General features: G+C 45.7%; 1 protein-coding gene across 4 annotated transcripts in view; it reads right to left on the bottom strand.

Moving 5' to 3' along the window:
• The window catches only part of IQCA1 (IQ motif containing with AAA domain 1), a 169333-nt gene extending 155412 nt beyond the window's left edge, over positions 1–13921 (bottom strand). For 2 of the 4 annotated variants that reach the window (XR_009055021.1, XM_057744334.1), the window contains exons 1-3: positions 13631–13904; positions 3794–4118; positions 295–414 (exon numbers count right to left, since the gene is read on the bottom strand). Coding sequence is in view for 3 of the 4 variants with exons in the window: in XM_057744334.1 (XP_057600317.1) it covers positions 295–414; positions 3794–4118; positions 13631–13641 (456 nt within the window). In the remaining variant the exon portion in view is untranslated. Of the gene's footprint in view, positions 1–294; positions 415–3793; positions 4119–13630 lie in introns of all 4 variants that reach the window. The other 2 variants (XM_057744335.1, XM_057744336.1) reach the window with 2 other exon arrangements.
• Between the last annotated feature and the right edge of the window lie 554 nt (positions 13922–14475).

Genomic DNA, 14475 nt, shown 5'->3' with positions numbered 1-14475 from the left:
CTGTAGGCTGGGTGACTTTGAGATGAAACATTAAACTGAGTTGATAATCTATTCAATCTTAGACGTTCCGATTTAACCAACAAAGTACTATTTTTTGATCTCTAAGTTCTTGGAAAAGAATGGTTATGAGTTGTCAAAAACACACCCAAAAGTTATGCAACTTCTTACTAACACAGAAGAAAGGGCGCCGTGCTCCTCTCATTGAAAACAGTCTTGTTTCTTGCACAATAAGGAGCAGCAGAAAAGGAGGTTTTACAGATTATGGAATAATGTTTGTCAAAATGATATACAAACCTTTTCAGATATACCTAATCCACCGTCGGCTAATATTTGAGCAAGGATTTTCTCTCTTCCTTTTATTACTTCCAACTTCTCCTTCAAAAAATACTTGGGTATAGGGATATCTAACTGTTGCTGGAGAAGAGAAAGAAGAAGCAAAAGAGCATTTTGGTCACAATTCCAGGACTCAAATCCATTTAAGATACACAGAAAGGACAAGGGCATCAGAGACTTGCTTTACTTCCCAGCCTTACTTAAGAGGTGATGAAGCCAGTAGCATGAAGAGGGTTCCTTCCCACTAAGAAGACAAAAATAAAGTCAAAAGGAAAAAGTGTAACCATATTCCATGTTGATCATTACTGTAAAATTCCAGTAATTCGTATCAATTAGGCCTCAATTAACTAATGATAGCTTAATGAATTTTCTTTAAAGAAATATAATATTATCTGAGCTTACCTAAAATAATAGTGCAAATTAGGATAGCAAAGAATTGAGGTATAGAGATCTTTGAATTAAACCTAATAATTTATCATTAGCACCATCGACCATTTGTACATAAATGGTCACAATTAAAAAAAATTTGGTTTTATTTTGACCTAAATTACCCCATTACAAAAATCATTTACAAAATTAATTTGCTTTATTAGGAAACTTGTTTTATACACTAATATAAACTTCTGTTCTCTGTTTGTGTACAGATATTTCAAATTAGTGGAGGTCAAATGAATGTTTACCATTCCAAGGTCAATAATCAAGATTTAGAAGTGTTATTTGAGGATATGGGTGGGCCTTTGGCCAACCCCAGAGAAACACTGTCCTAGATACTCTAAGAGACACTTCTGGTTGCCTTCTGGTAGACCAGCTGATTGGGGGGAAGCTAAGCTTCTGGTCCTTGGGATCAGCTCCGACTTTTCCCATTCTGGTGCGACTCCCCACACCTACCCAATTCAGAGAATTCTGAACAGGCCTTTCCTTGAAAAAGCATTTTAGCATAAACGGATATCTTTTTAGGACTCAGTGGAATAGGGTACTCAGGACTTTCAGGAAGTTCCAGTAGTGTTTGAAAATCAACACTTTCTTAGGCTGATGGAGTGTTTGGGGTGAACCAAGCCTGAGCTTCTAGGGTCCAGTGGGTGAATGTGGACAGTCAGAGGAGAATGATGACACTTTTATATGTTGTGATTTTATTTATTAATAAGCATGTTCAAGTGTTGTGCTTTTCTACATTTTAAGACGAAACTTTATTGGCGTGGCTCTATCCGGTCCATGCAGGACCAGTACAGTTACAGTTAGGATTCTGAGGGTGAGGAAACAGAGCACTTGAGCATGGAAGAGTAGGGACGGCAGGCATCCCTTGCTTTGGGCTTGCAGCTACATCCCATCTGTGATATGTTTTATGTCCACCACAGATGCGTTGGGGTTTCTGTTCTCCATGGGGTAGAATCAAAGAAAACTTGGGACAGAGAAACTCTCTCTCTCCTTCACATGTTTCTCTCTTACAGGGACCTAATGAAACAGTCTTCTGGCTAGTTTAGCCAAAGGGGATACTGATGGAAGGACTTGGGACCCCTTGGAACCAGGGCAGGAACACAGCTGGGTGTCTGTCAGCAGCAAAGCTGGGTCCTGGGAAGACGCCGCCTTCGGGAATCTGCCATTTCCTTCTACTCCTCTTGGTGAGCCTGCTTCATTCTCTCTCCCTATTTCTCTCCCTCTTTCTCTCTGAAGAGCAGCTTCCTCCTTTGGGGTATCTGGTGAACAAAGGCTCCAACTTCTTACAGGTTTGGGAGACTACTGTTCAGACTCTGAGATAGAAACTAGTCTCTCTCTCTCTGTCCTGGTTTCAGAATCTCTCGGGGAAGGACTGGCTGGTGTAGCCACCAAGGTGTCCATCCCTGAGCCAATAAGCTATGGTCAGGGGTGCAGGTCAAATTATAAAAACAGCTGGGTGCCGGCCCAACAAAAAACAGAGGAGCTGTGGGCTGTGTGGGTGATAGCCACAGAGGCCCAGCCACAGAGGATGCTGGTTGGTCAAGCTTCCAACCTGAAATGCAGAGCTGGGCCACACAGCTGTCCTTGGAGGCTGGTCCACGTGTGTCTCCCTGGTGAGGGCACGGTTCCCAGAGTCTGTGCTGAGGCTGTGGGATGCACCCCCTCATCACCTGGAGCTCAGCGTCATCTCACGGCTCTACCAATACCCTCCAGGGCTGGCAGAACACGTCGTTCACAGTCTCCTACACGCAGTCTCCCTGGATGATGTCACTCAGTCATCATCCCTCTCAATACTCATGACCTTCAAGAAGATGAACCAGCCAGCGCAGAGGGGCTCAGGCAGGATGAAAAGCGGGGAAAAAACTGAAGGAGCCCATCAGGTAAATTTCATAAACTGCTTACTCCTTAAATTTAGGAATATTACTTAATATTCTTGGAATTAATCAACTGAATATTACCTTATTAAATTTATTATTACGACTTAATGACTATTTGTTTCATGTTTGTCCTGAGTTGTTCTTGATATTTTCACACTGGGGGGTGGGTAAAGTTCTCCTGACCTAAAAAGTCTAGTGCTTTAACTCACGCTCTTATACATGAATGCGAGAAACATGAACGTTTTAAGACAATCTTCAACATCTTCACTCATTCCGGTTATTCCATTCTGATTAAATGCAGTTAGGAAAGTTTATTCCAGAGAGGGACATCCCTTTATACAAGGCTGAATATTTTCAAAAGGAAGAGATATTAAACCCCGCGTAGAAAACTAAACTCTTTCTCTTCCTGATTTTATTTTAGGGAAACATTCCTTTCAAAATGGAGACTGAACTCATATGACTCCTGACGCTGAAGCGGGGTGTCCAGCAGCCCCTGCAGGCCCAGCCAGAAGAGATCTGGGGCATCAGGCAGCAGTCAGAAGGGCGGCGGCAGGACAGAATGCTCACAGGAGGGCACTGTGGTTACAGGTGCCGGCAGGGAGAGCTCCGGGCATCAGAGAGAAGGGGAGGGAGCCCTTCTTTGGTGTCAGAGGCTCAAAGGCCCATTGACATACAGCTCCTGAGTCACCATTGACCCAAAGTGAAGGAGGAGCGCATCCTCTTGGGAATCAGGAGCCAGCAAACAACAGGCTGCTCATTGAGAAGAGGATGGGAAACAAAGGCCAGAGAGAGGCCCTTTGGAAACAGAAGTAGAGGCACTGCTATTGGAAACTGGGAGGATATTTGTGAAAGGGTCATCCTACTCCATTCCAGCTGGCCTGGGCAGACACCATGGTGACAAGTAAGAGCACAACAACCCAGTGTCCAGCAGACCCCGGGACCGAGCAAAGATTCATCTGAACCAAAAGCTGAACGAACCCAATCCTTGCCCATGGCAGTACGGTCTCATTGAAGGGCTATGCTTCAACTTTCAATACAACAAACAACTAGGAAATATGACTAGAAAGTCTGAAGAATATTGGTTACAGGCCTACTTATCTTATTTAAAACAAAAAGAAACTAATATGAAAAAACCCCCAAGTACTTACAGGAGCCAACTTTAGATCCTGTAAGATATCATCAAAATAATGAAACTCAGTTAATTCCAATTCAACCATCTCATTCTTCAGCTCCAGGATGCGACCCATCACCCCATCCAGGATTTTGCGGATCAGTATGCGTTTCTGTGGATGGACGATCTGGTCATAAACGTTCTCTAGGTTTCTAAAGATCTGCACATACTTTATGTAGAAGGTGGCCAACATCTCGAAGATGAAAACTTGATTTCTCTGTGATTCCATCATCTTCTGAGATTCCTTATCAAGCAGAGAATTGAGGGCTTCTTGGGTCTGATGCCACATCTTATTATACATTCTGAGGGAAGACAGCGTAGAAAATATGGGAAAAAAAATTACTTTGCAAGGCATACATATTGGGCATCTGGTATAACAAAATGTAACACACCATAAATGTGAGCAAAGAATGTCGCATGTAGTTGCAAGGCTCTTTAGACCATTTATGTCCTGTTTTGTCATGCACGTGATTTTTGGATAGGACCATGGCTATTGTTACCAAATAAATAGTTTAAAAAGCCTTTTGCCTAAATGGTATAAAGCGATCCTCACTATATCTGTAAAGCCAGTATTATTACACCCATTTAAACGATGAGGAAGTTGATAACCAGAATAGTTAATTGATTTGTCCATTTGCACAGCTGGTGGAGTACAAATTGGAACAAACACTTTGGAAAGTATCTTGTAAAGCTGAACACGGGCACAACTATGAAGGGACAACTTTACTCTGGAGAGACTCCTGCGAATCTGCATCAAGAATGATCACAGTAGCAGTTGTTTTCAGTATTTATTTATATATTTATTTTACTTTTATTGGAGTCTAGTTGATTTACAATGTCATGTTAGTTTCTGCTGTACATCAAAGTGAATCAGTTATACATATACATATATCCACTTTTTAAGATTCTTTTCCTGTATAGGCCATTACAGAGTGTTGAGGAGAGTTCCCTGTGCTGTCCCTTATTAGGAACAGGAAGCATTTCTTGATAAAAGCAAAGATCTGGAGCTATCCCAAATGTCCATCAGTAAGGGAATGAATAAACTGTAGTACGAGGGTGAGTCAAAAATCATCCGTACTCCAGTTATATTAAAACTTCTATGAATTCTGCAGCCAGAGTGCGGATAATTTTTGACTCCCCCTCGTATATTCATCAAAAGACTAACACGCAGAGTGAAAAATGAATGACGTACAGCTCTAAGCAACACCTACGAACCTAAGAACGGTAACATTGCGTGTAAGAAGTAAGGTGTAGGCGGTGGCCTGGGAGGCCGGCTCCTCGCCCTTGGCTGAGTCAGTGGAGGCTGCAGCCAGGAGGCCGGGGAGTGGGAGAGTGAACTGGAGGTGTGTCCTCTCCCATGGCTCCCCAGTGAGTCAACAAACGGTCCTCCTCCTAGCAAAGTCTCAGGGTGGTGATGGCCTTGCTGCCCCCAGGACGCCCCCCATCCCTTGTAGGTTTCCCAAGACTCAGCTCACACCTTCTGTCACCAGTCCCTTTATTAGCCCCCCTGCTAAGTATGCCCTCTTTTTCCTGCTGGGACTCTGACCAAGACACTCATGGCAGAGACTTTTATTTTCTTTCAAAATTTGGGTGATTTTTGGCTCCTATTTTATATCCAAGACCCAGTTCTGAAAAGCTAACGGGAAGTTCACTGTGTCTGGGAAGGGGCTTCTTAACCAGTGGGCTTAACTGGGTGCGAAGGGGGTGGGCGAGATCCTGGCCGCCTCCCAGGGATGAGGGTGAAACCCGTCCATGTCTGTCTCTGTCTGTTGGGTCTTTCCCAGGATGCGCTGGTGAGGGCGGCTCTAACCTCCTCCTGGGAAGCAAGCGGGTCCTGGGGGCTGCAGGCTCTCACTGCCTCTTGCTCCCACGCCCACCTGCGTCCCACATCCCGGGTCCAGGCCACCTGCACGTGCCTCTTCCGCCAGGAATGGCAGCAGATTAGCACCTGCTCTCCACAGTGGAAATGCCCCCTCTGCTGATCTCCGACCCGTCACCCCATTTCTGAAAGCCCTGCCGAGGGTTCTGCTGGCCTGCAGCCCACGCTCTCCGCCCCCCCTCTCCCCCTCATCCACGTCTGCTTTCCCTCCTCCTACATTTTCCTGCTATCTCTTGTCAAATGCTCAAGTGCTCTCTTGGCCCTCGTGTGTTTGCAGCCTTTTAAATCCCATTTCAGAGACCGTTCGGGAGGAGGTGGAGATACGTATGCTGGTCAATCCACCTTGTTTAACTGGGGTCCTTCATCTCCTTCCCGAGGTCATTCCCAGGCATCCCCTCCGGCCCTCTGCTCCACTATCTGCCCTTCCTCAAGCACGCTCCCCACTTCCCGTGGGTAAGAAAGTGTGACCATCACGCACTGAAACTGACCACCTGCTGTGCGCCGGGCTGCGTGTCATCCTCGCTGCATCCCATGGGAAAGCTCCCATTACTCCGCTGGGGTGGGAGGGAGATGATGCCCCCAGAGGCGAGGTCAGCGTCTGAACCCGGGTCTACACGATTCTGAGCTGAAACCATGATGCAAACCGTGCCGCCACCTCCACCTCCACCTCCACCCAAAATAGAAGAGCTCTCGCCACCACCCTGAGACACACCACCGTAATGTTTGCAGAGATGACAGGTAAGAAATAGGATTTCCGTGTCCTTTCTCCTGATTGCTAAGGAGACTGAGTATCTTTCCATGTGCAACCGCTTATCTGCAATTTCTCTTCATGAAACTGTTCATCCATTTGTTTTTACCTGTCTTTACGTAGGCTTGTTTTTCTGTAATTTGTGGTGCTTCTTTATGTAGTCTGAGTTTATGTGTTCCACAGCTTGCCTTCCCGCTGAGAAGCTGGTTTCCCACTACAACCCAGAGTGGCCTGTGGCCCTTCCCTCTGCCTCTGACCTGGCTGGGAAGGGTGGTCCTGCCCCGGATTCCATGGGAGTCCGGCTCCAGTCCTCCTGGAGGTCTGGTCCCAGGCCCCACAGGAGATGAAACCCCAGAACACACTGCCCATCCCTGTGCCAGAACCGACCAGGCCTCCTGGTTTGGCCTGCTCACTGCCCTGGGTTTCCATTCTGCTCCTGGTGCAGAGATTTTCAACTTGGATTTAAAAAAAAAAAATTTTTTTTATTTTTTCAATTTTAAATATTTTAGTTTGGGGACTTCCCTGGTGGTCCAGTGGTTGGGACTTCACCTTCCAATGCAGGGGGTGTGAGTTTGATCCCTGGTTGGGGACCTAAGATCCCACATGCCTTGCGGCCAAGGGACCAAAACATAGAGCAGAAGCAATGTTGTAGCAAATTCAATGAAGACTTAAAAAATGGTCCACGTCAAAAAAAATTGTTTCAGTTTTATTTTATAATTTAATATTATACTATAAAATAAAATATATATGTAATATTAGTATAAGTTAATATAAATTTAAAAGAATAAAAAATATTAAGTTTTGATAAAAAATGAAAATATTTAAAACTATTTTTCTATCTTTTTTATAATTTGATTTTTGCTTTATTGATCAAAATTCCAAATTAAAAATAAAAATAATTAACATTTACTAACTAGATGTCATACACTAGGTTATTTAAATATAGAAAGCCACTTACCTATACTCTGAACATTTTTCAAAATTAAGTACTGTGTTGTCTCTTCATTTTTTTGTACTAGACTCTATTGACCTACCTCTGCTCTCTAAACAAATCATCTTAAATTCAAAAGAAACATTTCCTTTGTTAATTTTGAGTACTTGGAATAATTTAAGAAGAAAGCAACATCCTTGATTTTAGAGAAAGATAAATATGGAAATCATAGTATTACCAAAACCTCAATTTGTTGGACTTTGAATTTCTAAACCTACTGACATGTTAGTGCTTATAAAATAAGAAAGGAACGTAAATCTGTTACTGTTTCTATACTCATTTCTACACTTAAAAAATTTTATTTTATTCACATATAGCTGGTTTACAACGTTGCATTAATTTCTGTTGTTTCTATCATTTTTTTATGTGCTTGGAGCAGAGATGGGGGGTTTTCATCTTCCCGGCCAACAGTGAAAAGCTCCTCTTGATGTGAAAAGTCTTTAAGGTTTCGGTGATGATGGCAGTTAATAGCTCATATTTACATCATTGTTCTAAGTACTTTACATACATTAACTCATGTAATCCTCTAAACCTTATGAGGTGTGTATTACTATTACTCCAGTTTACAGATGAGGAAACTGAGGCACAGAGAAGTTATTTCCCAAAGCGAGATTTAAATGCAGGATGTCCACCCAGGCAGCCTGGCTCCAGAGTTCAGGCTGTGAACCTTTACTGTCTCCAGTTCATCAGGACAAATCCCGGGGCAGAGGCGTGCTGAACACCACAAGAAAACAAAGCTTTATAATTAAAACGAAACTCTCCCTCCCTCCCAGCACTCCATTGAGACTGGATGCTGAATATTGCCCCAGCACTCCAACCCTGGGGTTCACGTACCAGATTTCTCCAAACTTGGCAATATTTTAAAAATATTGCTAGCCAAAGAGCACTCTGCTAGAAAACTTTACTGTAACAGAGAAAAGCGATTACCAAAAGTTAGAATTCCACTTAGCCCAGGACATCTTACTCATTGCATGACAAATGCGTACAAAGAAGCCGAGCAGGTTCTTAGTTTACCAAAGCCCAGATATCCAGCATCTGAGACGGGGCCCGGGACCCAAGGCGTTCACTGACCTGGCAGGTGACACAAGCCCCACATGCCACCAGGCTCAACACATGTTCCCATAAAACAGAAAACCCACTCATTTCGTGGACTAAATAGGGCTCAGGGCCTAGATCCGGCAGGGCAACATCACAGAAGAAAATTACAGGCTAATTTTGTTTGGAACTCAGATCTGAAATTCCAAGAACTCGGATCTGAAATCCCACTCAGCGCCAGATCAGAAGCATCATTGCCTCTGACCAAGGAGGGGTCACCCGGGGAGTCCGCAAGAGTTCAACGTTAAGGAAAGCTGAACAAAATGCCGCACAGGACAGTAAGAGCTGTGGGTTCTTTTCAGATGTCAAGAAGATGCTCAATAAATGCAATTTATGGCACGTGCCTTTTTAAGAATACTGTCCACATCCTCTGCAGAACAGATGATGACAACCTCTTCAAAGTGCTGAAAACCAGGGACCATAAATATCTTCGGCAGAGAAATACTAGAAAGCTAAAAAATACGAGCACAAAAAGGATGAAACAGATGGAAAAGGGATTACTAAGAAGGACTTAAAAAACCGCTTGTAAATGACACCATTGCAAAATCCAAGGAAGTCAGTACCAAAATGCAAGCAGTCAATTAGTACAGCAAAGTTGCAAGATGTAGATAAAAGCCGCCAAAACTAAATGTGGAGAAAAAATATGAAAAACAAAACCTCATTCACAGTGCTGATCAAGAACATTAACCATTCCAGAATAAATATGATAAGAGCCACACAAGATGTAGCTGAAGAATTTTCTGGAATGCTAGCTGCAGAGGATTGGAACAGGCAGAAGGCAGTCTCTCCTCCTGCCTGGAGAGACATGATAAACAGAAAGCAGACTCTTGAGATGGACAAGCAGATTTAATATTACCAAGAATTTGGTAATAATATCCAGGAGACTCTAAATAAATCTAGTTATAATCTCTACATGTAGGGGTGGAGCTGATAATAAAAGATAAAGGACATTTATCAGACTTCAAAGCATTTAATGCACTAGCAAGCATTAAGGTGTGTTATGCCACCCATGGAGGCTGCCTCCATAGGGTGCAGGGGGGTGACCTGAATCCAATAAAGACCCATACCCATCATTAGCATGGGACCATGGGTAGAGGAGGCTTCCGCCAGCGGAAACAAGAGCCAAGTTAATGGACAGGATACACTCATAATTTAAGACTGCCTAGACCCTGCTTTGGGACAGACCCAGCCCAGGGAAGCTTTGCCGTCCTAGTTCAGTGCACTCCCAGACTTCCACCCAGGTTCAAAGAGGCAGGAATCCCTCCAGGGCCAGGTCACTGCTGACTCCTAACTGGAACTTTTGGCCAAAGACCAAAAAGTCCTGGTGGCTTGATCCTTCCAAGTCCTGACATTTGGGCTGCAGCCTCGTTCGTTCTCAGCTGCTGTCTCTGGGGGACCACGGCTGGGGAGAACAGTCAAGGCTGTTGGTTGATGGGGAGATACGAAGCAGCTGTGTGAGCAAGCGACGCTGCATCCTCACACTTTCCCCTGGAGCCTGGCTTCAGCTTTCCAGTTTCCCTGCTTCCCTAGTCTCCATGTGTGTCCACTGGCTACCACCTTACCACTCCCTGGACCCCAGCCTGTGTAACCCCCACGTCCCTCGAAGCCTCAGTCCAGCCTGAGCCCCACCCCACCTTGAGGCCAAGGTCTCAGCATCCTTCCGCTGAGCCGGTGCCCATGAAGAAGATCTGAGACAAGGAATGGGGCAAGACGATGTTTTAATAAGAGCATTATCGAGATATAACTCACATACCGTAAATTCACCCTCCTGGAGTGCACAATTCAGTGGTTTGTAGCATATTCACAGAGTTGTGCGATCTTTGCCTTTCTCTGATTTCAGAACATTTTCATCACTCCAGAGAGAAACCCGACACCTGCCAGCAGTCACTCTGTATTTGCCCTTACGCCCCTTCCTCCCAGCCCCTGGCAACCACTCATCCAATTGTCTCTACTTGCGTATTTCGGACATGCCATGTACCTGGAATCACATAAGGGGTGGCCCTTTGTGACCGGCTTCTTTCGCTTGGCATAGCGCTTGCAAAGCCCACTGTGCTGTGGTGCCCACTGCGCATCACTACCTCATCCTTTTTATTGCCTAATAATGTTCCATTGCATGTATACACCACATTTTGTTTATCTGCTCATCAGTGAATGGACACATGGGGGTGTTTCTGCCTTTTGGTTCTTGTAAAGGACGCTGCTATGAGCATTTCTATACAAGTTTTTGTGTGGACCTGTGTTTTTATTTCTCTGGGGTACGGCAAGGTGGTTTGTAAAGTTATAAGTGCTCTGAATTTAAAATCAGAACCCATCTCCCCAGGTAGTTGGTCTCCGGAGGGTCACTGAACCTTGTGCCTTCACTTCCTCAAGTGGCAAATCTGGATAATGACACCTACCCTGGACACCCCACAGGATTACTGAGGAACGGGATAACAGATGTGAAAGTGTTCTTGAGATTTTAAATGTGCCTTGTAAAGAGTAGGTAGTATTGTATCCATGAGACCACTTAGAATTTTTTTTAAGTACATGATTGGTTTCAGACTTCAGCATATGACCTAGAAATGTTATAGATATTGAAGTCAGGAGGATTGTGGGTGCAGAAGACTGAATATGACAGTTGAAAAAGACCAGATTGTTATTTCTATCGCTTGGCAGTTTTCCTATAACTGGGGGTGGTGGGATGCATAGGTGTGCGGGGGCGGGGAGAAGACTTGACTCTTCAGACACACCATGTACTTGGATGGAAAATTTAAAATGGGAATTCTCCTCAAGTTATTTTACACAAGATAAACCTTCAAATTCTTTCAATACTATCTACGCATTTGTACTGTTTCTAGAATATTCCTTGGCATTCTTGCTCCAAGGGAGACCTGGCTCTCCCCTAAGGATAAAGCCTCCCCTGCAGCCCTCCCTTTGTCCCAGAGCCCTCTGACTACTGCAGGGAGTGGTGCTGTGACAGCGAAGAGCCAGATCTGACTCCACGTTGGATCTGTTTCTTTTGCTTTAACCTTTGCTTTCCACTGCTTTTGTTCACTAAAAGGACACTGTCTATACACAATGGCCTGCCTCAGGGAACCCACCCCTCTGCCTGAATGTTAAACCAAAGTGCCTTTGTTCAGGGAAGCACCCTGACCCTGTCCACCTGTAGATGGCTGCAAGAAAGAAAAAATGAACACATCCACTCCCCGAGGCTGGCCATTCCAGGGGATATTTGCAAAACTTATGGCCTTTTTACTTTACTTCCTCATCTCCTCCCCATCTCTGTGCTGTAAAAGAAACTGGCAACCAAACCGAGAGAAGATGGTTAGTTTTGAAACTTTAGTCACCCAACTTCTTGGTCAGCCGGCTTTCCATATAAAGTGGTATTCCTTGCCTCAACACCTCATCTTTGATTTACTGGCCTGCTGTGTGGCTGGCAGAGCAAGCTTGGACTCGGGAACAAGGCCAGGCCCTTGCTCCTCACTCCATTTGCAGACCATTCTCCCTCCCCTGACACCACCTAGTTTTGAACCTTATTTCATCACACAATATTGCCTACAGCCCCTCGGTGTCACCATCACCTACCATCTACATCATCTTTCCAGGCCCCACCAGGACATCTACCCACTGAGCAGCATCTTTACCAACAGCCTCTACCCTGCCTTCTCATCTTCCTGCAATAAACCACCTGTGCTCCTCTCTCTGTCCACTGGGGCCCGTGCCCCCACTAGCAAGGATGTCCCCTCACTTCTCCTTCCTCCCATATCATCCTGTTTCCTTTACACTGGCCAGTCCCTTCAGCAAACAAATAGCCTATTGTTTCCTATCTTAAAAAAATATCTGTCTCTGGACCCCATTTTCCTTGCCACCAGCCACAGCAAAATGCCTTTAAAAAGCCAGCGCTGTGCTATCTATGATTTCTCTCCTCTTCCTCTCTCCCACATTCACTCTAGTCCATCTTTCTACTCCGTCACCTCCCTCAATATCAAGGTCACCACTGGACTCCACACTGCTAAATCCATGGTCAATTCTCAGCTCTCCTCTGGCTTGTCTTGGCAGCATGTGACAGAGTCTGTTACTCCCTCCTCCGGGAAAGTTTACTTTTTTCTTCTTCTCCTGGCTTCCAAGGCTCCACAGTCTTGTTTCCTGCTCAATGATCACACCTTTGATTCCTTTACTGGTTTCTCCTCCTCCATCTCTTGCCATTGGATAACTGAGTCTTAGTCCTTGAACCCACTCTCTCTGCGCCAACAGCTGTCAAATTTATATTCCATACACAGACCTCTCATCTGAACTCAAGTCAATTGCCTACTTATGTCCACTCCATGTCCAACAGGCACTTCAAACTCAACACGCCCCAAAACTGAACTCCTGATCTCCCCCACCCACAACACTCAGCAAGCCCTGAGCCTCGCTACTCATTTCCTGGCCTGCAAAACAGGGTTAATGACAGCTGGAGTGCAGGTTGGAGCTGCAGTGCCTGGTTGACACTGTGTCCTTGCTGTATATGAACTACTTAGCCTTTCTGTGCCCAAGTCCTCATCTGTAAAATGGAAATAATATTAACAGCCCCTACATTACAGAGGGGTCATGATTTCAAGCACTCAGAACAGTGCCCACAGAGTCAGCACTACAGTACACGTCTGAGATGACCATTAAGAAATAGCTGCTGGGCTGGTGCTGTGTAAATGGTGTCACTGCCACCTGACTGGCGTTTCTTGGTGAAAAGCAAAGTGGTACGATAAAGTCAAGATCTTTCTTAACGCAAATATTGGGGCCTGGGTGTTTTCACCAAACAATGTATACTACTGGAAAAGATTAACAAAAAAGTAGGCAATGCTTCCTCAAAAATACATCCACAAAGGCTTAGCGGGCATAAGCACTGGGTCCGGAGGAGCTCATCTCTCTGCGGGGCGGGGATAGTGCCAGGGGAGTCGGCAGGTCTAAGTGTATGGCATTCCCTGTCCACAGAAGCTGATACTCTATGCTGAGGTGTATCTTTATTTGCTAAAACTGCAAAAAGAAGGGGTGGGGAACAAAAGAAATGGAAAAGAAGCTGAGCAGTCTCTTTTTGTCAGGAGAAGCCCACCCCTGGGCTATGGCCGGGCAGCGCATCACTTACGCGTTCGACATGCTAGCTACTTTCCCTCTTTCCCTCGCCCGCCGGGAAGCTCCTCTGTAGTCCTTTGAAGGGCGGCTGGCTGCAGGGGTCGAGGCACCACCAGAGGCGCTGGCTCCTTCTGGAAGGAGGGACTAGGATTGGGGATATCCTTTTACTTGGGGAAGGGAAAGGCGATAGGCAGAAATGCTCGCAGCCACAAAGAAGGGGATTCACGCGTTCTCCTCTCGACCCCCAGGCTCCGGAACCTTCTGTGGACGAGCAGCGAGAAGGCGCGAGGCGGAACCTAGCAACCGAGACGCTCGCCTGCGCAGTGCGGGTCCCCTCTGCCGGCGCGCTTCCCGAGCGCTATGCGCCTGCGCTGCCTCCTGCTGTTTCCCCGGCAACCGCGCGGAACGCCTGGGCGGAAACTATTCGGCCATTGGTGGATGCGCTGGTGGGAGTCACCGCCTCGCAGGAACCACGCCGAAGTACCCGCCTCCCGGAGGTCCCGCCCAGCGGTCCCCGGATCGGTCCCAGGTCGCAGCCACCAGCTCTTTGTTTTGCATTCCGTTTTTCCGCTTTCCCGTTTGCCCATTTTCATCCACCTTCAGATATGTAGCCTTGGATGAGGTCCTTAATGATGTTCCCATCTGTAAAGTGGGGTAACAGTCATTCGTTAGTTCAGAACCTTGCTGGGTATCTACTTTGAGCCCAGTGTAGACTTCGGTTCTGCGGGTGCAGGGCAGATGCAGATTCCGCCCTTCTGGGGCTGAATGAAAGTGAGATACGGCGACATTGCGTTGTGAATGTAAGATGCTGTGTGGTTGTTAGTTATTAACAAGTCACTGTGAGTGTTTGCCTTCATT

This window comes from Hippopotamus amphibius, chromosome 8, assembly GCF_030028045.1.
Source record: "Hippopotamus amphibius kiboko isolate mHipAmp2 chromosome 8, mHipAmp2.hap2, whole genome shotgun sequence".
NCBI lineage: Eukaryota > Metazoa > Chordata > Mammalia > Artiodactyla > Hippopotamidae > Hippopotamus > Hippopotamus amphibius.
This window is presented reverse-complemented; position numbering and strand designations above follow the sequence as displayed.